Source organism: Uranotaenia lowii, chromosome 2, assembly GCF_029784155.1.
Source record: "Uranotaenia lowii strain MFRU-FL chromosome 2, ASM2978415v1, whole genome shotgun sequence".
Classification (NCBI taxonomy): domain Eukaryota; kingdom Metazoa; phylum Arthropoda; class Insecta; order Diptera; family Culicidae; genus Uranotaenia; species Uranotaenia lowii.
In genome coordinates, this window is record NC_073692.1 from 160,987,677 (window position 1) to 161,012,025 (window position 24,349).

General features: G+C 32.5%; 1 protein-coding gene across 1 annotated transcript in view; it reads right to left on the bottom strand.

The window, feature by feature from the left end:
- LOC129749570 (serine-rich adhesin for platelets-like) overlaps positions 1–24,349 on the bottom strand; it is a 394,154-nt gene that overhangs the window by 23,309 nt on the left and 346,496 nt on the right. The window contains exon 5 of the mRNA XM_055744590.1: positions 2,202–2,310. Within this exon, the coding sequence (XP_055600565.1) occupies positions 2,202–2,310 (109 nt within the window). The remainder of the gene's footprint in view (positions 1–2,201; positions 2,311–24,349) is intronic.

Consider the following 24,349-nt stretch of genomic DNA (forward strand, 5'->3'; position numbering starts at 1 on the left):
TCGGAACAGTTTTATACATATAAATTAATCACTCAGTTAAAAATACAACGGTTTTCATGAAGAAAATAATTGATTTTCAATTTCTCCTCATTCATTACATATGACATAAGAAAAAAATTTTATTGCTTTAAATTAATCTTTGAATCTGCGTCAACATAGCTAACATAAAGAATTTTCATCATTCTACCCAGGATGTCCACGATCTTTTTTCCAAAATTCCATCTTTTTTGGCCATTTTGTCTTTCGGATCAATTTTCAGACGCCATTTAAATTATTATTATTTTTTCTTCATAGATAGATAGTGAACATGTGGACGATTCTAAAATTGTATACTTTATGGAAATCGGTTTAGTAGTTGTGAAGGTACTCTTACCGGCTTATTGGCCTTTTTGTTAACCGCAAACAAAAGTTAAAATAAGTTTTAAAAATAGTTGATCGATTTTATTTACACAATTTCCTTCTAGAATTATGTAAAACTTATCTTTTTTTTTAAAGGAATATATTGAATATGAAAAAAAAAAACTTAATCACGATTTACAATGTGAATTCTTTAATGTTTGCATTTTGAACTAAAGAGAATTTATTCTGAACACTCAGTTGATGATTTAAATTAATTTGATGAAGTTATAAAAAAAGGCTAGAAAAGTTCGATTTTTAAGTTCACAATAATAACTTAATAGATCAATAATACAACATTGTCATCTTATAATTGAAAGCTATTAAGTGCTGACAAAGTTGCAGTATGGGTGATTTCTCAAATGATCAATAAGAAATTGATAACAGTAAAAATAAGGAATTATAAGTTTTGATGAAAATAATAAAAGAACGAAACAAGCAAATACTTATTTAGTCATTGCGCATTAAAACATTATATTGGAGTTGCTGCTTCTAAAAGTTTTTCGAATATTTTAAAGATTAATTACAAAATCAGAAACAAGTCAAAAAATTAGATTAAAATAATTAAAATAAGTGAATATTTTAATAGGTTAATAGTTTAAAGTTAAAAATTTCAAGCTTAAAATATTTTGTAGCCGTTAATTAAAATATTGGGCCTTTGAATATACAAAAGGTAGAGACTATGTTTTCGTTATTTAAAACTAAGATTTGAAGGCTCCCATCTGTACTTCAAAACTTGTTTAATTTGTTTGAAACTCAAACAAAATATAGAATAAAGAAGATATTTTTTAAGTTCATGAAGGAAATTTCATCAATGAAAACGTCTTAATATTTAAAAGACTTATTTTATAATTTCAAATCATAAATCAAAGGAAAATCATTTGAGTACCTTTGTTTTGAGTATTGATTTGGTAGATTTAAACTTCATTGAAGATGATGGAAAAAAGCTTATTCAGGTGAATAAAAATGAACAACTATCGTCATTTTCCTAAATTTATTTATTTATTAATTATCCTAAGCTAAGCTTTTCACCGGAATCTGAACTAGAAAACATCGTCCACATTTTAATTTGTAGTAAAAAACTTCTTAATACTACTTTTATTTGGTTTCTGGGCATATTCAAGTTGATTTCTTCTACTTATGCGTTGTAAAGTGCTATCATCCTCCACAATGGTTCGTTTCTTGCGTAATTTTGAATCCTGCTTGATAAAGGGTGATACGGTCAAAATTTGGTGAAGGGAAAACGCGTGTACATCGGTGAAATCGTTTATTTAAAAAATCAAAATAAATTTCTTTTTCATGTTTAATTAGTACAAAATTCACGAAAAATATTCAGTTAGGCTTCCGCTTTTCCAAATCCAAATTGCCGGGCCTTTAAGACTAAATTTTGTCAAATGTCTGCATTAGTCGAAGAAGAATAATGATGAACTTAATTATACCTTATTCGTAGTAAACTTAACCAGTTGTGTGTGATTCAATTAGATATACATACCAAATTTTTTTTTCTTTAAGATATTAGAAAAGATTCCATTTTTTTAAACACTATAGTATACTTTAAAAAGTTTCATATTGATTTTGTTTCAAGAGTCTCCAACAAACATATTTTAAAATAAATTGGGTTGATAACATTTTCAGTTCCAAAAGCTATTCACGATATCAAACTAACGTATGGTATTGACAAAACCCACAATGACAAAGTATTTCGCGTGCTAAACAAATTTTGGGGCAGCTCTATCTGAATGTCAACGGCAAAGGTCATCTGATTGAGCAGCGCTTGGCCGGGTTGCTCGGGTTAATATACGTACCGACAACATCCAGCTGGACAAATATCGATGTGGGTGGGTGGGTCGAAACCTGGCACTCGTAAGGCCCGGCATCCCGCAGCTGTACGTATTTGATCTGAAGCGGCCACTCCTGAAACGAGACAATCGGGAAAAGGATACGATGAGCAATGAGACCGAGATTCGAGAGACGGATTCATCTAGCTAGGATAGTGAATCGGGTGATTGATGATGGCAATCAGATAAGTCGATAATGTATATTTGTTTAGAAAACAGTGTTGTTATCGTAAGTCAATCTAGTATTTCCACATGTTATTAACACCAGCAAAGTCCCGTTTATTATTGTAGATATTGATTCAACATCGTTCGGTATCAAATTGCTGACTCGCGTGGCACATTGCATTGTAGTATTTGTTCATGAAAGATATATTAAGGGGAGCTTACTCGTGTCAACATCCGGAGATTGAAAATTAGCAAGGCTGTTATTCTGTGATCAATGAATGTTTCGGGAAGCCTTCATCATTCAACAGAAATTCAAACTTTTCGTTGATTACTTTCAAAGATTATTAGTGTTCTTGTAGTATCATATAAAGTGAGGAATTTCAAATTGTAACTTTTCTTCAAAGGCCTGTTCTCAAAAATATTCTGTTTCTTCCAAATAAATATGGTTTATTAAATACAAGTTTATCCGAAACCGTAACGTTTGAAAATATTGTAATAACGAGACAGTTATTGACGCAAGAGACCCTAAATGTTCAGATAAAATAACCTGCATTTAATTTCCTTTTTTTTTTACGAAAATGAGAAAAAATATAAAAATTTTATGCCTATTTCTTGAGGAGGCTACCGATAAGTGGACGATGCAAATCTGAAATTGCTTCGTAAGGATTGACACGATGAAAGGCTAAACAAATGAAGAAGATTGCCTCCAAATGCGTTTTCCTTGCACAGCACTTACGTTGGTCCCACAAAGTTGATTTTCTGTTTCGGTTGGATCGTGACATTACGCGGAAACTGTGGAAGAGTGATTAAATGTCAAATATGTTGTTTTTGTGCCGAAGGAGGAAAATCGGCCATGTTTGTCAAAGCTGGGACCAAATTAAAAAATTTGAATAATTTTGAGGGTTAAGCTTCAGGAAAAAAAAATTGTAACCTAAAATAGCTTTGATTGAAAAAAAAAAGCTGGTGGAGAGTGAGGTAACGAGGGCCACTCTGAATATCTCAGATGTGTTGAGATAAAAATCTCAATCCAACTGTCACCGTCGTCGCTATGCGTAAGCATATTATTATATATGTTGTTGACTGAAATACGCATCATATACTTCTTTTATTTATCAAGCTTAAAAAAGCTAGACAAATTTACTTATAATTAAAAAAGCACCCGCCAATTGCATCGATAGAGAACCTATTGTTCATAACAAAATAGTCTCACGAATTTTTTATGCAAAAACAGCAATAAGTCACACAAACGCAACCAATTTGAAAATCAAAGCTTGTGGGGAATCATCAATAGGCCACCTATATTTTAATGTTTTTATACACATTCAGAACTTGAAATACGTTTTACTTATCTGTCAATTTTACATATGTCAAGTGAAGAGTTATGAAAAATATTTTGTCCATCCTATTTAAGGAATTTTGCAAAACGTTCGCGAGCCAGGCTTTTGAATCTATTCGTTCATACACAACTCTCATTTTTATTCCATCATCTGAAATTACTTTAAAATAACGAAATGAATTTTGAAATAACAGTTTGAAGTCAACTCATAAACTTTGCATGTTATTTGGTCGATTGGGATTTGGCGGCCCATGATTCCCAACCATTTTTCAAAATCCAAAAAATATAGCTTTTTTTAAACAGTCAGAACTTGAGGAAAATAAATTTAAAAAATTTAAAAAATTTACTTAATGATACCTCAAAAATGTAGAAAACCATTCCATTTTTTTCTTTTTTTTATTTTATCGTTTATGATAAAAAAAATTATGGGACAAAGTAAAAGAGGCCCATGATTCCCTACTCTCTCATATACATCAATTTCAGATGGCGCACTTTGTTCTTAAAAATTTTGATCGATTTTTTTTCTACGGACGGCAGCTTCAATAAAAATTTCATCAATTCCATCCATGCATTCAAAAAGTATCACAAAACCAGGTATTGTATTTTTTTTTACTACACTCCTTAGATGTCATTCAGTTTTTCAAAGAATTTATCACTTATTGCTTTCAAATATGTACTCGAAAAACGCTTTCAAAAGATATTTACAAAAGTTGTTGATGCATGAATTTTGAGTACAGTCCTTAGTCCCGAATATTGATTTTTAATGAGATTATACTCACAAAGGTTGCCAGATTGCCGGAATTTTTCCCGAATGTTTTGAATTTCTTTGCAGAATCTAATAAAAATTCAAATTAAGTGATCACAATTATATATTTGGCGTCCAAATTGTTTTCAAGCGAAGTTTATCGAAATAATCTGACTGAAGGGTTTCGATGTGGAAAAAGCAATGTTTAGAGTTTTGAAGAATTACCAAACTTTCCTGGATACCCAAATTTTAGGTGAGAGCGTAAAAATATATGGTAAGCTTAAATTTGAATCATCTTTTTCGATGTTCTCGATCCAAATTTTATTTTAAATCAAAATTTGTTTCCTGTGTTCGGATTTTAGAAACTGTATCCAGTTTAAAATTCTGGATATTAATTTCGGTTCATTATTGCGACATAATCCTGATTCCAATATTGGTTTTGCATTTGAAGCAAATATTTTCCGTGTTCAAAACTCATAATTCCGGAATATTAAAAGAAAATATTTAAAATAACTAACACTTTCCATGATCTGGGTTTGAAATTTTTACTCTTATATCTTATTCAGAGTTGAGTTTTGAAAAAATTCCATGATGGTGATCCAGAATTGAATTCAATCGGAATTTTAATTCAGATTCACTTGTTGTTTTCCAATATTTTATTGAAAATAGAATTCAAATAGAAAATCAAAGATAAAAAATTCAAATAAGAGATTTCTGGTTAAGGATTTCCTTATTTAATTCCCTTTTTTGTTAGTCATATTGGAAATTTTTGATTCTAATAAATGGAATTAAAATAAAGAATTCAGAATATTCATTCAGATTCTAAATGCCGAATGTGGCTGTGTGGTGGCGGCTTATAGAATACTACCACTGGGATACTGGTCCACGTCGTAAAAGGCGACTTATCCAGTACTTCCCATATGCGTTAGTCATTCTTCAAATGCGACTATCACATTGGGAGGGGGGAACCTTGGCTTGGTTTCAAGCCAAGTTTCTTCAGGGAGGATTCACCAATTGTGCTTATTGCTATTAATGCACATGCTCGAGTTGTATTCTCCTAAATTTTGTAAACACCCGCTTCAAGGTGGTTCTGTGCCTGCGGGCCCCAAAGTGGGGGTAGGAGGGTGTATAATAATCCTATCTTAAGCAGAACGTTGTTAAGGTCTGCACTATAGCCAGGCACTGGTGCAAAGGGCCGTATTTTTCCTGGCAACTCGTGGGATTCAGATTATACACACGATTTTAAAATTTTCATCCTGTATGGGATACCCCGCTTCATGCGTCGATATGAAGGTGCAGAGGTTCTTGTGTGTGATGGAAATATGTGTGGAATTCTTTGATAGAAATGCTTTCTATTAAGGTTGCACAGATAAATCTGCAGCACAAAAGAACCGCTACACTGAACTTATGTCGTTTAATCCTTAATGGAACTGCATCAATTGCCTTGGTCCAAGAACCTTATTTCCGAAATGGAACTTTTTACTTAGGGAATTTGCTCAAACCAAACTTTACTGTGTTCAGTGTAATTGGAATGACTAATGCCCGAATAATGCCTCGTGCATGTATATTGATAAACAATTCTTTAAATGCAACACTTATACCCAATCTAACAAAAAGAGATATTTGCGTCGTTCAGGTTTCGCTGCCTGATAGAAAATACGTCTACTGTTCAGCATACTCACCATATGAACAATCATCCCCTACGGATGATTTAAAAAATGTCATTTCATTCTGTGAATCACAAAATATACCGCTTGTAATTGGCTGTGATGCCAATGCCCATCATTTTGTATGGGGTAGCTCAGATATCAATCTGAGAGGCTTAAATTTTATGGAATATTTAAGCAGCACTGATTTAGAAATTCTAAATGTAGGAAATAAACCAACTTTTGTTAGGTGTGACAGAGAAGAGGTGATTGACATCACACTTTGTTCTAGAACAATTTCTCAGGAAATTTCAAATTGGCATGTGCCTAACGAAGAATCGATTTCTGACCACAGGTTTATCTATTTTGAACACTCAGGTGAGTTTTTAGAAACAATTACATTCAGAAACCCAAGAACAACTAATTGGGACCTATATTTGGAGCATCTTGCTACTAAATTTCATGGATATACACCTGAAATTACTACTCCTTCTGAGTTGGATGAAGTGGTTGCAAAAACCACCGAAATTATTTTAAATTCTTATGAAGAAGCGTGTCCCTTACGAACGTTGAAATTCAACAAAAACAGTACACCATGGTGGAACTCAAATCTCAGTAAATTACGAAAAAACTGCAGACGCTCTTGGAACCGAAGGCGCACGGAAGGTTTTGATGCTTTCAAGTTGGCTCGCAGAGCTTACCGGAAAGCAACAAGAGCTGCCGAACGCTCAAGTTGGCAGAGCTACTGCACAAACATTTCAGGCTTGCACGAAGCAAGTAGGTTAAATAAAGTCTTAGCCAAATCAAAAGATTATCAGGTTTCATACCTTAAAACCCCTAGTGGTGATTATACATCAAACGACGAAGAAACATTAAGTTGTCTATTCAATACTCACTTTCCAGGATGTGTTGATCAAGATTCATCGATAGAGCCTGAGTTCTTTTCTGGAAGTCTAGATTCCTTGCATTTTTCTCGGAAAATAGTTACTACAGAATCGATCAAATGGGCAATCGATGGTTTTGCTCAATACAAATCTCCTGGAAGTGACGGTTTATTTCCAGTTTTGCTTCAAAAAGGTTTCGATCATTTCAAACACATATTAAGAAAAATAATGATAAGCAGTTTTGCTCATGGATATATTCCTAAACTTTGGCGGCAGATAGCCGTGAAATTCATCCCTAAAGGGGGACGATCATCATACGACGAAGCCAAAAGCTTTCGTCCTATTAGTCTAAGTTCATTTCTATTAAAAGCACTTGAACGTTTAATTGATCATCATATCAGGCAAGAATGCCTTGTCCAACATCCGCTTAATGCGACACAACATGCATACCAAACAGGAAAATCAACATTAACTCTTCTGCACAACGTAGTACATAATATTGAAAATAGTTTTTCACAGAAAGAATCATGTCTAGGAGCATTTCTAGACATAGAAGGAGCATTTGATAATGTCTCGTTTACATCGTTAATGGATGCGGCACTACTTCATGGAGTGCCTAGTGTTATAACTAACTGGATTAGCGCAATGCTAGGTAACAGGAATCTTCATTCGTCTTTAAGACAGGCTTCAATAACAAAAGTTAGCACACGTGGTTGCCCACAGGGAGGTGTACTATCACCTCTTTTGTGGAACCTAGTTGCAGACGGCTTGTTGAGAAAACTCAATGACCGTGGAATACCAACCTATGGATTCGCAGATGATTATCTTCTGCTGGTAAGAGGTTTGTGCATAAGCACATTATTTGATATAATGCAACAAGCTCTGCGCTCTGTTGAACGATGGTGTTCTCATGTAGAACTGTCAGTTAATCCTCTAAAAACTAATATTGTATTATTTACTAAAAAACGTATCACCCGCGGGGTGCGCCCTCTGCTGTTTTATGGTTCCGAAATCACCGTGTCTGATCAAGTTAAATATTTGGGTGTCATTCTTGACTCCAAATTAAACTGGTCTGATCACATCGAATTCAGAATCAAAACCCGATTTAATACACTTAACAGTGGATTGGAGCCTTTCTAACAGAGTTTAAATTATATTTGGAAATATATAAAATAATATAGAATATACATGATAGATTCCTTCCCTCTGAATCATATAAGTATGATTTCAGATATTCAAACACGAAAAATTCCAATCTCAATATAAAAAAATGATGCCTGATACGTTTTTTTGGGGAAAAGCGAACTGGTATGTAAGGAGCTCATTTTATGTATGGAAAGAATGGTATTTAAACAGTAGAATTTCCAAGATTTATAACACGCTGAAATGGTGCCGTGGTAGCAACCAGAACTTTCACGTTGCTGGTCACGGTTCGAATCTTACTGTTTTTTTATGCTTTTTTTTACTGAATAAGTAAAACCAACTACAATATTGATGGATAGCCGTGACGCGTGCCCTAGCATGATACCTTTTTTAGAGCTCAACCATGCATAGAGGAAAAATTCCCACAAAAGGAGGGGAAAGTAATATGACTATTAAATGATTAATCTCATTCTGTAAACTAAATCTGAAATCTTATTCTGATTCTAAAGTTTGAATTTTGAGTTACAACACTTAGTCTAATATTTGAATATAAGTTCCAATTTCAAATTCCAGGTTGATCTTTAATCCAAATTCTTAATCAGAATTCTAAATCTGAATTCTCAATCTGAATTCTGAATCTGAACTCTGAATTTGAATTCTAAATCTGTATTCTGAATCTGAATTCTGAATCTGAATTCTGAATCTGAATTCTGAATCTGAGTTCTGAATCTGAATTCTGAATCTGAATTCTGAATCTGAATTCTGAATTCTGAATCTGAATTCTGAATCTTAATTCTGAATCTGAATTCTGAATCTGAATTCTGAATCTGAATTCTGAATCTGAATTCTGAATCTGAATTCTGAATCTAAATTCTGAATCTGAATTCTGAATCTGAATTCTGAATCTGAATTCTGAATCTGAATTCTGAATCTGAATTCTGAATCTGAATTCTGAATCTGAATTCTGAATCTGAATTCTGAATCGGAATTCTGAATCTGAATTCTGAATCTGAATTCTGAATATGAATTCTGAATCTGAATTCTGGATCTGAATTCTGAATCTGAATTCTGAATCTGAATTCTGAATCTGAATTCTGAATCTGAATTCTGAATCTGAATTCTGAATCTGAATTCTGAATCTGAATTCTGAATCTGAATTCTGAATCTGAATTCTGAATCTGAATTCTGAATCTGAATTCTGAATCTGAATTCTGAATCTGAATTCTGAATTCTGAATCTGAATTCTGAATCTGAATTCTTAATCTTGTAAATCTCATTTTGATTGTTTTGCATCACACGGTTTTCAACATTGAAATTTCTTTCATCCAAATTTTTTTTTATGATTTCGGATTTTACAACTTTTAATAGTATGGTTTTACCCCTAAAAGTATGCAGCAAACTTAATTTCAGAAAAATTGTGAAAAAAAGTTTTCACAAAACAAAATCGTGTTTTCATGCGTAATGATCTTTAAGTCATCGCAAATTTATCAAAAACTGTGCAAATTGGTATTCTTGGAGAAACAATTCCAGAATTGAAAATTGATAAAGTGAGGAGAAATTTTACGGATGATGAAAAGAGCGAAAGAACATTTTTGCAAGGAAAATTTATTAACGTACACCATACTTTACCTCGCAACATCCAGCTTCATCAATTTTTAATTCTGATATTCTTTCTCCATGAATCTAAATTTTTCACCGATATGCCGAAAATAAATTTACAAAAATTCTGAATCTGAATTCTGAATCTGAATTCTGAATCTGAATTCTGATTCTGAATTCTGAATCTGAATTCTGAATCTGAATTCTGAATCTGAATTCTGAATCTGAATTCTGAATCTGAATTCTGAATCTGAATTCTGAATCTGAATTCTGAATCTGAATTCTGAATCTGAATTCTGAATCTGAATTCTGAATCTGAATTCTGAATCTGAATTCTGAATCTGAATTCTGAATCTGAATTCTGAATCTGAATTCTGAATCTGAATTCTGAATCTGAATTCTGAATCTGAATTCTGAATCTGAATTCTGAATCTGAATTCTGAATCTGAATTCTGAATCTGAATTCTGAATCTGAATTCTGAATCTGAATTCTGAATCTGAATTCTGAATCTGAATTCTGAATCTGAATTCTTAATCTGAATTCTGAATCTGAATTCTGAATCTAAATTCTGAATCTGAATATGAGTTCTGAATCTGAATTTTGAATTCTGAATTTTGAATCCTGAATTCTGATTCCTAAACCTGTATCCTGAATTTGAAAACTGAATCTGAATTCTGCATCTGAAATTGAATCTAAATTATGTATGAGTATGTAGAAATGAAAAAAAAAACATAAATTCATTCTTCAACACGAGTAAAAAAAAACGAGGGTCATAAGATCTTCATATAAATTCCCCCCCAACGCAGTTTCCTGTACGGCTCTGCATTTTGTTGACACCCGGCATGGCTTTAGACACTATAATTTCATAAATGAAATTATAATGTCTATAGGCATGGCGGACTCTGAAGGAAACGCCCATCCGCCATTTGCTGCATTGAAAAGCAAGAAGTGTAAGATATAAACACTGTTGCCGTATTTGCCCCAGCAGACTGAGAAACTGCCCAGACCACGGTGCGTCTTAGTAATGCCTTTTACCTATTTGAGTTTGAGCCGCTTTCAATCAAGCGTGCCGATGGTTTATTGGATAGCGCTTGCAACTTTGGATCTGAAGGGTTTTGGTTCAATTCTCGAGTTAATAAAAATATTGTTTTTTTATTTTGATTATCTTCAATTTATAAATGATTGCTGGTGCTGCTGCTTCGAGGCGCCACTAGCAACTTTTTTTTATGCCATAATAAGTATGATATGTATTTGGTAAAGAAAACGGTTTCAACTATTTTGTTTTTTTCCCGTTTTTGAAAGGGTTGTGTAGAAAAAAAAATGCATTCTTTTAAGACTAAAATCATTTTAATTGTGCAGCCCAGTTTCGCAAAAACGTTCTTGACATTTTTAAAATGGCACATACAAATCCACGGACATCAACAGAACTCGTCGAGCTGAGTCGATAGGTACCTATAAAGGTATGTCTAAGACCCATAATTAATGATCTCTCAAATCGACCGATAACCAAACCTTTCTGTTAGAAAGGCAAAAAAGCATGCATGGCCTTCGGACAATGCCGACGTGCAATCGGAAAAAACTGGGGACTCAAACCCAAACATATTCACTGGATTTACTCCACAATAGTAAGACCAATTCTGGCCTATGGGTGTCTAGTGTGGTGGCAGAAAGGAGAAGTTGCAACAGTTCGGACTAAACTAAATCACCTTCAAAGAATGTGTCTTTTGGGGATGTCCGGATCGTTCACTACAACTCCTACTGCAGCACTAGAGGCTCTGTTTTCTATCAAACCTCTACACTTGTTCCTAAAACAGGAAGCCTTCTCATGTGCTTTTCGTCTACAGGCAGTTGGTCTCTGGCTGTCAGGAAATATCGAAAGATCATCGAGTCATACAAATGTGTGGCCTGAATTAGTTAGATTAAACAAGTTTAATCTAGCGCCAAACGATTTAACACTCTCGAGTAGTTTTCCCTACATGGGGTTCAAAGTCAAATTTCCTTCTCCTCAAGAATGGTTATCAGGTTTCGTAGAGGACCAAATGTCCTCTCATATTGTATTCTATACTGACGGTTCATTATCAAACGGCCGTGCAGGTGCAGGAATTTACTGTCACGAGTTGAACATAGAATATGCTCAACCTCTAGGAAAATATTGTACAGTCTTTCAGGCTGAGCTATATGCTATTATGTATGGAGTGCAAATTGCACTTCAAAAGAAGATTATGTTCAGAACAATTTATTTCTGTTCAGATAGCCAAGCAGCTATCAAATCACTCAGTGCTTCCAGTTCTAGATCAAAACTGGTAATCGCATGCCGGAAAGCAATCGAAGAACTTGCTGAAGGCAATGGATTAAACCTTCTATGGGTATCCGGACATAAGGGAATTTTTGGAAACGAATGCGCCGACGAACTCGCTAGAGCTGGGTCGGAAAAGGAATTTTACGGACCAGAGCCGGCTGTCCCAATATCACCATGTTGGTTCAGAAACCAAATTCAAACTTGGTCCTCTAACCAGCATGAACGATACTGGGAAGAGTTGGACACCTGTCGTCAAACTAAATTATTTTTAGAAAAACCATCTCCAATCATATCGAGTTACTTATTAACTTTAAATAAATCTCATTGCAGCATCTTGATCAGAGCACTCTCCGGTCATTGTAAACTCAACTATCACATGCACAACATTCAGCGTGCTGAATCTCCAGTATGTGGTAGTTGTGAATCAGATGTGGAAGATCCCTTCCATCTTATATGTAACTGTCCCTCATTTGCCAGACTACGTTTTCGTACTCTGGGATCTTACGCTTTAAGCGAATCTGAGTTTAAGAAATTAAACCTAAAAAACATTCTATCATTCCTTACCGAATGTAGAAAAGAGCTTTAATGCTAATAATCCCTAGTGGAAAGGCTTTATGCCATCTTACATAGATTGAATTTATTTCTTCCTTTTATAGGTTTTTCAGGTTTCTCAGGTAAATGATGAAATCTTGGATAAAAAAAAGGCTAGGCACAATTTTCCCGTATGTTTGGATAACGTGCTGCCATTAAGCCTACCCCCATTCTGATACCTGATACCTGAACACTTTCCATGATCTGGGTTTGAAATTTTTACTCTTATATCTTATTCAGAGTTGAGTTTTGAAAAAATTCCATGATGGTGATCCAGAATTGAATTCAATCGGAATTTTAATTCAGATTCACTTGTTGTTTTCCAATATTTTATTGAAAATAGAATTCAAATAGAAAATCAAAGATAAAAAATTCAAATAAGAGATTTCTGGTTAAGGATTTCCTTATTTAATTCCCTTTTTTGTTAGTCATATTGGAAATTTTTGATTCTAATAAATGGAATTAAAATAAAGAATTCAGAATATTCATTCAGATTCTAAATGCCGAATTCCTTTTCGGAATTAAAACTCAAAATTTCATAAATAACACAAATCGGAGTTATTCGCTATTATAAAATAAGATCTGAACTCATTTTCAAGATTGCGTTCTAAGAAAAATCTTTATTTATATTTTTTCTTAGAATTTTAATAGTGAAAAAAATAATTTAGGATAATTATTAGTATAATAATTTAATGAAAGTTTCAGATAAATTCAGCTGACAATAAGTTTATATTTCATATTTATAAAGCTTCAAAAAACTGGAAACTTTTTGGACTTATTTTCGAAAGATAATTAATGAAAAAAGAATTTAAACGCAAATAATGAGATACTCTCATTTATCTTTCTTTTTTACTATTATTTATGTTTGCATTTTATAAGCAAAAATGTTATGGAATTTTTTGAAACAAAAATGTTATGGAAAAATGATGGCACCAGAACCCCTCCTTCCCTCATAAGGCAGTTCTTCCTATGGCTCTGAGTTCTTCTTAAAATTTAATGTATTAATGTAAAACCATTTCATATAAGGAAGTTATCAACAAGTTACTTTGTCGTTCCGAAAGTTCATGACACATTTTTTAGAAGTGTCTTTTCACAAATTCTTTTTCACAAGTTCTAGCAAGAGGATAAGAAAAATTACTTACGGTTTTCTTTAGAAGCTCCAAAAGTGCAACAATTTGATGATCCAAAAGGGAAAGTTTGTTCAATTTCTCACAAAAAGTGTTTCAACCTTTAACAGTGTACAGTTTCCAAGTCTCCAGAAGATACAAATGAATGGTCTTATAATTGTGCTCTTTATGATTTTTGATATTTCATGTATCTTTTGATAAAACATCCCCATTGACCTATAAATGCTTGCTTTGAAAACCTGTCGTTTTTCGAAAAACGGACTAAATCTCATAAGTCGATTTTTGTCAAAAAAGATATCACCAGATCTCGACTTTTAATGAACTTTTAAATAGCTTGGCATAAAAAATAAAATTTCGATTTTCCGAACTTCCTTTCGTCTCCCCTTACGTAATTTTTGAAATTTTGAAGTCGATTTTTGAAAACAAAACAAAAATTTCCTAGTTAACACGAGATTGGGACTTTTTTTGGATTTTTGAGTCATTTCGCATCAAAATAAAAATTTCGATTCTTCCGATTTCCTTTAGTCCCTCTTTGGGTGGTTTTTGAGAGTCAAAAACCCGAAACTTTAAGCACCTTTAGGCACCCGTGAATCAAGTCTGATTGGGCTGAAATTTTGCACAGGTCAGTTTTTTTGGCCAATCTTCTAAACGCCGGTTTGCGAAATTTGACAGAACTCATTTGGCTGCCACTCTTATGTTTTTGTAGAATCAACTAAAACCCTTTCAAAAACTAATTGTTCAAGGGTGGTTAACTTTTTCCACACGCTAAAATGTTTTGAGAAAGTGTTGAAAAAAATATATAATGATTGTGATTCTCTCGCACATGTGGATGGGCCCAAAGTATTTCCAGATTGAGATGATTTGTTGTATTAAAATTGTTTAATCATTTTTGTATGAACGGGCTCTCGTACATAAGTTTTCACTGGCAAAAATTTTCTTGTTTAAATTTTTGAATTTGATTCGGATAAAAGTTGTTGAACATAGTCTGATTCCAACGAAGCATTTGTTTTAATTTATCAAGATAAGCAATTTCACATTGAATGAACCTAAAAATATGAAATTTACATTGGATATTTTGAAATAATTTCAAATTAAAAGTATATTTGAAAAATGTTGACCCTTTTAGACTTAAAAAAAAAGCGTATACTGAAGGTCTTCTCAAATTGAAATAAAAAAACGGTAATAGATTTTGTGAGAGCGAAAAAGATGACAAATTCGACACCGATATAAAACTAAAATAAAAAAAATGATGAGCAAAGGTCCAAGGGAAAAACAATTCGTTTGATTAAAGTTTCCAACGATAACTTTAAAAAAAGAGTTTGATGACATCAAACTATGTAAAAGTAATTTATTGTTTTCGGTTTAAACTAAATAGAAAATGAAGGAAACTTAAAAAAATTAAACAGAAATACACTCGAAGGCTCACATTTGAAATTTCAGTTCAAAATATAAAAAATACCGTAAGAGATTAAAAGAATTTATGCGCAAAACGAATTCCAATACAGAACTTGTCATACTAACGGTTTGAAAATAAACCGATTTGCTTTCTTTAATTAATTTAGAAAATAAACATGATTTTTTTTTCATAACAAGTTGGAGGCTTTACTGAGATAGCAAAAAGATAATTCTTTTCCAAAACATCGAAATAAAATTTACAGTTTTCTACACCAAACTTCAAATCAAATCACGCGTATCCATACCTCATTCATTTAGGGAAAAAAACTGACGCTTTCACATGGACAAGAATGGAATATTTTTAAACTTTGGGAGTAAAAATCCAAATATATTTTACATTTGTTCACTTTTGTTCCTTATGATCCTGCTTATAAAACTAGTTCATCAGACTTTAAAAACCTAGAGACTCTTCAAATCAAGAATTGACCGATTAAAATCTTTCCACCGTAGAAAAAAGTTCATTGTATTCGCTCAGTGACATTTTACGTCGGTTCCGATTCAGCTGCTCCTGATTAGTGAAGGGTTGACTGATGTGTGCTGCATGCGGCATTCAGTACCAGTTTCCGGTTCCGGACTCGAGTTGATTTGCGTTGTGTCGAGAGCGCCTCTAATGGCAAACAGAAACAGGCTCCAATCTCGCGAAACAGAATATAGTGAAAGGTACCGAGTGAAGTGCCTTCTGGCCCACCCCTGCACTTTTGCCGCCTCGTGCCAACGATATCCAATCAATGCCTACATAAATCACTATCAACAGTTCTCTGGGACATACATCCAGTGATATATGAATGTTTGCCGTTTGATTAGAGCTACAGAAAGCTACATATGCATGTGAAGGTACTAGGCACTGATCTCGGTTTCTCATTCAGTCAGTGGATTCGATTGGAATACGGAAATGGCCTTTGATAAATAAATTAATTGGGCTTGGTGTGTGTAGATTGTAGCGCTTTGTTTGACAGCCGTCGAGGAACAATCACAGACGCGAATTGCATCGGTTAGGATATTTGATTAAATTTGCGGGGTGATCGATTCAAAACCACAAGGTTCAGCTTAGAAAAAAAAATGTATCAAAGTGAGTGTAGTGTGGCTGCTATAGGTTTTGGTAAAAATCAATTAGATTTGAAGGCCAAAACAGATATCAAATTCTTCTTCCATATAAAAAGTTTTTCTGGTCGGAGATATATTCTATAATACTTTCCACCCACTCCGACTTGAAGGACAGGGGGCTCCCATACAAAATAATATGAAATATGACATAATCCATTTTATTATGAAGCAATGTTCATCAAGCTTTCTACAGAAACAAATTTTATTTAATCATGATGTGATTTATTGTATTATTGTACTAGTTTTGCCATATTCAGATAAAATATTGTTTTAAAATCCCATGTCAATTTTGAAAAGGGAGGGGATATATAACTGTTGAACTATAGTCTATAATAACTATAATCAAGCAACCAGAACCAATTGGAAGGCATGGGAGGGTATTTGAATATCAGAAAGCTGTATTTAATGGAATGAAACCCCTCTCCCTTTTGGAAAGATAGGAAGTGAAGAAAGGATCTTTCATACGTTTTGGTCATAACTCAACAGATAAATAGTCAACCAAGGAAGATTTTTGGGTATGAGAAATCATTTAATGTTAGTTAAATTAGGAGGAGATGTGTTGCATTACTGTGTGAACTAACCGAGCAAATGAAGCCAATTTTGGCATGAGAGGGTTCTTGAATAACAGAAAGCTCTGCATTGGGATGATAGAAGATGGTAGAAGAGACAACGCGCCATTTTTTTATTTTTAGAGAACTTATCAAGAAAATGGAACCAAATTTAGCATGGTACAATAATTAGATACTATAAAACTTTCTATGACGATTTTGAGGCCCCTTCCGCCAGCGGGACAATATTAAGGATATTAGCTCCCCAACCAGCTACAATACATCTTTTAGCAACTATCGAGAACTAAACGAGCAAAGGTAACCAAATTTGGCATTAGAAAGTATTTGGTTCAGAGAAGCTATTTGTTTATAGTATGAAACCCCCTCATCATTTCAATGATAATATTAAAAGTCCTAAGCTGATCAAGTAGATGGAACCTATGGAACCTAGTTCTATAAATCGATAATGGAAGCATATTTCAGTTAATATAACATCTGCCTTCCGAACCAACGCCGTCTATGCTTTCAAATTCAGGTGTAAACATCGAAAAAAGTTTAAACTTTTCAATGTCCTTGCGTTGGTAAAAAAGTGCGAACGATACAAAGACGTTAAAACAACATTTATTGAAACAAAAATTAAACCAATGATGAAAAAATTATCAACATTACAAGCGTTTTTTGTTTTGTTTTAAAATTGTCAACATTTTTTCTTGATAATTACCATATTTGCGACTGAATGTCATGACTAAACTAAAAAAACTCTCATTAGGCAATTCAGCTTACATTTTATGCAAAGAAATCCATTTTTGTATATGTACAATGTAGGTATTCACTGATTTTTTATGGAATGTTCTTAAGCTTCAAATTTCTGGTTTGTGAAAAGAGTTCCAGTTTATTTATTATTTATAAGCATAATTTTTTCACTGTAAAAGTCACATAAGCTTCGTTTCAAGATTGAGAAGATTTCAAAATTATAAAAATCAAATGAATTCTCCAGAATCGGTTTTAGTGCCAGATCAGTGTGCCATTTTCAGTAATCTAAAACTAGCATTACCCTAAATCAGATTTTTTTTGGAAATTTTTCTAAATACTGAAAAGCTATAAGTTTTGCCATGTCAATAGTTATTTATACACTAAGTTGCAAAAAAAGGTTTTTCAGCACGAGTCGTAAATTTATCCAACGAGGGTTGCTGAGTCGGATAATTATGTTGAGTGCTAAAAAAAATCAAGTTTTATACACGATTTTATGCAAATTCGCAACATTTCCTTGAAAATTCATTGATTAACCAACAACTTAAAATAAAGTTGGTCGTGCTGAAATGCTGCACTTTTCGATACTGTTTTCAATGTCCAAAGGTTCAATTTTCAACAATGAACTGCATAAATGTTATTTCGAATAAAGAGAATGCTTTTTAACATTAATTTACATGTGATTCCCCCCAGTTTAAAAAAAATAGAAAAATAGAATGAATCATAAGGCGTGTCACAATCTGACACTGTCACAAACTCAAATGAACTTGACATAGAAAAAATGCATAGCAAATGACATATTTTTAATTGAAAACCAATTCTTCTTAAAAATTTAAATGCAATGTCTTGTTTGATAGATATAAAGCTGACAATAATAGGAATTGCATTGAAAAATTTAAAAGATCATTCCCAAAGAAATAAGGGATCAAAGAAAAAGCAAGCATTTTTGTGTATGATGTGCAATTTTGGTAAAGCAAAATTTATCAAACGTAGGCAAACTTGTTTTATTATTTGAAAACTTGATTAAAAAAAAAGCGGGACACTTCGAGTAAAAAGCGGGACGGCAGGACATTTTCCAAAAAAGCGGGACATGTCCCGCTTTTGCGGGACGGATGGCAACCCTAGTTTAACGCCCTTTTGTTTAAATGGAAAACAAATGAGAAGAAGAGAATGTCTCCCACATATTTTTGTTTGGAAAGATATTTAGGTGCAAAATTGAATCTGATATAATTTTTAGGTTTTTTCAAATATAATTGAAACCAATATTCACCACACTTTTTTACTTCATGCAATTTGAAGGCGACACCATCAGCATCCTCTAGCGGACAAAATGGAAGCACTTATTCGAGAAATTCGTCCAACTTGTGAATAGCGTGTATTTCTGACTCGACTTGACCAAGGATGCCAGTTATAATAAAAAAAAAAATTATTTCTATTCTTGAGCCATAAAAACTTTAGTGAATCAACAAACAAACAAAACGGGGTTTAAGAAAATATCTTCATTCCAAACTTGTAAATATTTCTGAACAAAATATAGAGCTGAGTAATAACTTTCAATTACCTTCCTTATTTGATTTTTTCAAAAGATAGATTTTAATCGGCATATAGTGTTTTTTTTTTAAGAAAAAGGTTTTGAATTGAATCAGTCAGAATAGAAAAAACTGATTGACTGTTTATAAAAAAATTCTAACTAAAAGTTAAAGAAAAAAATCTTTACGTAGAAATATAGTTATTTTTTTTTACTAGATGACGGAGTTACGTCAACACCATCCAGACGGTCAACGATAGTAAAACAAAAACAGATGTGGCCTCGACTGATTGATTGGAATGCGGCGTGGCGAGCTTCATTAGAATTAAATTATTTTAAACACAAGTGTTTCGGCTAATTGAATTGATAGGAAAGAACCATATGTTCTTTATGTCTAGAAAGACCATATGTTCTTTGTATTAGAATTGTATAAAAAGGGATTAGCAATTGGTAGTAACTTTAGAATCAGTTCAGGTACAGTCAGAGTTAGTTCAGACTTAGGAGTGGTTCTCATAATTGTATGTTGGGTTATTAAGAATAAAATATATTTTTTTATTCAAACCTAGCGTGCAATTATTAATTGGCGCCCGAATAGGGACTAGTGCAAAGTGAAAGTGTTTTAAGTGAAGAAATATCCTGAAGAATCGGTAAACTGTAAGAGGATTTTACCTAATTCAGTTAAACAACAGCACTTCGAATATTAAGAACTGTTAGAGGTTTTCTTAAATTCGAAAAAACCTTTCAAAGTGTCTCTAATCGCGTTAAAAGCAGCCGTGAAAGTGGAACCTGAGTCCGAGAGTACTCGAAAAAGGATTTTTCTGTTTTCACTGAGAGGAGATTCAACTTGTGCTAGTTCATCGCTCCTATATTTCCCGTTGACCCAGAACGGAGGAGTTACTTTTTAGAGAAGTATAAACAACTCATCGTGTGCCCCCACTTCTCCACGAGTTTGTTGGCGTTCCCAACGAATGATGAGGATTTACATGTAAGTACAAAGAAAAATAATTACTCAAATAAGCGTGAACAGGGTGCATACCCCTAAGTGCATCGGCAATCCGTAATTTGAAAGAAATCAAAAGAAATAAAAGAAAAATAAAGTGAAAAAGTTGATAAAATAGAAAATAAGTGAAATAATAAAATAAAGCAAAAGTGAATTGAATTTTCACCATAATTATATTTGATTTGAAAGAAAAAGTGAAAAATCAAGTGAAAATTAAATTTAAGATTAATAAGTTATCACAATTATAATTGAGAAGAAAATAAAGTTCATTTAAAAAACTAAAAGAACAATTTTTAAATTGAAACAGCTTACGAATTTCTTAAGCATCAACCCAAATTGTTCCTTTATAAAATATAACAAGATAAAAAAATACAAAAAAATAAAATAATCATAACATTCTTTTCAGCTCATTAATCAAAAACATTCTTTTCAGCTCATTAATTAATTTTTATTTTCAGCATAATAATATTTTTTGTTTTCAGCATTTTTCAAAATACCATCAAACATTGACGAATTAGTCAATACTTTTAGTAACCTTCAAATTAAATTCCCAAGAATTCCTAAAATGAATTCTGAACAAATTTCTGCTCTTCTAAATAGGATAAGTGCCCTTGAGAGATTGGCATTTCCTACGGAAACTGATGATAGCGATCCACCAATTCATTATACAAAACCTGATGGATCACCAGTTAATTTATCAATTTTAGAAAATTTTTCAGATTTAGTAAAAGGTTTACCCGTTTTTACTGGAAATCCAACTGAACTTAGTCATTGGATTCAAGATGCGGAAACTCTTGTAAAATTATACACTCCAAAAGAAAATTGTAATATTGATTCAATTAATAAATTTCACATGGTTTGCAGAGCCATTAGAAGAAAAGTACAGGACGAAGCTAATGATGCTTTAGTTGCATCTAACGTTAACATAAACTTTTATAGTATCAAAAAAGTTTTATTGACTTACTATGGAGAGAAACGAGACTTAACAACATTGGATTATCAGTTAATGAATACGCAACAAAGAGGAAGACCTTTGTCGATATTCTACACGGAAATATCTAAACTGTTGTCTCACATTTCTAATCACGTAAGAATTAGCAACGAATATTCTCATCCAGAAGCAATAAAAGCTATCATAAATTGCTATAATAGAAAAGCAATTGATGCTTTTATGAGAGGATTGGATGGCGATATTGGAAAATTTTTAAGAAATTTTAACCCGGATTCTTTAGCTACAGCTTATAACTATTGCATTACGTATCAAAATGTAGAATTCAGAAAGAATATTATACGCAGAGTTCCAGATGTCCCACCGAGACCACAACCCAGGATTCAACCTCAACAACAACCTCAACGGAATCAACCAATATTTGTTCCGGTACCCATGCAAAATTATAGATATCCCAATAATCAATCTTTCCAGCCAAAACCGCAACATCAAACGTTTCAACCACGACCACCAGTTCCAGCAAAATTAAATAAACCAGAACCTATGGATGTAGATCAATCCATAAGATCTCGACAGGTAAATTATGTAAATCGGCCTTCTACTTCAAGACCTCAACCACCCTTCAAAAGACAAAGAGTATTTAATGTGAATACTCTAGATCCTGATCCTCAATATTCCACAATATTGGAAGAAGAAGAAAATATTCAAACTGAAGACGATTTTTCAGAAGATGTAGAGTTAGATTCTCTGACATTTGAAAAGTATATGCAGACATACGAAAAGCAGTGTAACAAAACTGAAGAAACTGAAGAATTTGTGCAGGAATATGAAGATTGTGCAGATTTTAATTTTTTAGAATAAAATCTACTTTACCATATTTTTTATTCTATGGAAAATTGAGAGAACCATTAAAAGTTTTAGTAGACACTGGGTCTAATAAGAATTACATTCATCCCAAGTTTACGAGAAGATTTCATAAAGTTAAAAAACCTTTTAAAGTATCTTCTGTTGGAGGAGATCTTAAAATTGAAAAATATTCGCAAGGAAGATTTTTTAAACCATGTTCTAATCTTATAGTAAAATTTTATCACATGGAAGAATTAAAGACATTTGATGCAGTTTTAGGTCATGATACCTTAAAAGAATTGGAAGCAATTATTGATGTAAATAATGAAAAGATTATTTTGCCCAATAATTATGAAATTCCATTATTACAGAAAGAATTTCAACAAATTAATAAAATACAAATTAGAGATGATCATTTAAGAACTTATGAAAAAAATGGTTTAATGAAAATTTTAGACAAATATCAAGATTTATTTCAACCCCCTGATGAAAAATTGCCATTTACAACTAAAATTAAAGCTACTATTAGAACAACTGATAATGATCCGATATATAGTAAATCATATCCTTATCCTCAAACTTTTAAAGATGAAGTTGAGAAACAAATTCAAAAATTATTGAATGACGGAATTATTAGAAAATCTCATTCACCTTACAATTCACCTGTATGGATTGTTCCTAAAAAAATGGATGCCTCAGGACAAAAGAAATTTAGAGTTGTAATTGACTATAGAAAGTTGAATGTCAAAACAATTAATGATAAATATCCGATACCCGATACTGCTGCAGTATTATCAAATTTAGGAAATAATAAATATTTCACAACTTTGGATTTAGCATCTGGTTTTCATCAGATTGCAATGTCAGAATATGATATTGAAAAAACAGCTTTTGCAGTAAACAATGGTAAATATGAATTTTTAAGAATGCCATTTGGACTAAAAAATGCACCTGCAATATTTCAAAGAGTTATGGATGATGTTTTAAGAGAACATCTTGGAAAAATTTGCTATGTTTATATTGATGATATAATAATTTTTGGAAAAACTTTAGAGGAACATTTGAGAAATTTACATACTGTATTTGAAACTTTAAGAAAAGCTAATTTTCGAATTCAACCAGATAAATCTGAATTTCTTAAACAAGAAGTAGAGTTTTTAGGATTTATTGTATCCCAAAATGGTTTAAAACCTAATGACAAAAAGGTTCAATGTATTAAGAATTACCCTCAACCAAAATGTTTGAAAGAATTAAGAGCATTTCTAGGACTTTCAGGTTATTATAGACGTTTCGTCAAAAATTATGCAAAAATTGCAAAACCCCTGACAAAACTCTTAAGAGGTGAGGATGGCCATCGCCAAATTCTTAAAAATGAATCTAAAAATTTTAAAATTAATTTAGATGATGACGCAATTAAATCATTTAATTGTCTTAAAAATATTTTGAGTTCTAAAGACGTATTAGCGTTCCCAGATTTTACTCGTCCATTTATTTTAACTACTGACGCCTCTGATAAAGCTATTGGTGCAGTACTTTCTCAAAAATTTGATGATGGAGAAAGACCAGTTACATTTATTTCAAGAACTTTATCTCAACCCGAAGAAAACTATTCAACAATTGAAAAAGAAATGTTAGCAATAATATGGTCATTAAACAATTTAAGAAATTATATTTATGGTATGAAGATTTTGATTTATACAGATCATCAACCATTATCTTTTACGATTTCTCCAAGGAATAACAATGCAAAATTAAAAAGATGGAAAGCTTACCTTGAAGAACATGATTATCACATTGAATATAAACCAGGTAGAGCTAATGTGGTTGCAGATGCTTTATCTCGCATCCAAGTTAATTCCTTAACACCTACGCGACACTCGTCAGATGATGATGACAATACTTTTATCCCCTCTACTGAAGCACCTATTAACGTTTTCAAAAACCAACTAATATTTATTCCTAACCAAAATTCAAATTATCAATTAGAAACACCGTTTCCAGAATTTAAAAGACATATATTTTGTGAGCAAACTTTCGATAACGAATTCTTATTGAATAAATTAAAAAGATATTTCAATCCAAGAGTCATTAATGGAATATTTACCAATGAACCAATCATGGGTAAAATTCAAGAATTATATAAACAACATTTTAATCCAAAATTAATCAAAGCAAGATTTTCACAAATCAAAGTAAGAGATATTTCGGATGAAAATTTACAATTAGAAAAGATTAAAGAAATACATGAAGTTGCTCATAGAAATTCAAAGGAAAATGTGTTCCAATTGTTAAAAAAATGTTACTTTCCCCAAATTGGAATTAAAACACGAAACTTTATTCGTAATTGTCAAATTTGTAAAACAGAGAAATATGAAAGAAATCCCCAAAAGTATATCGAT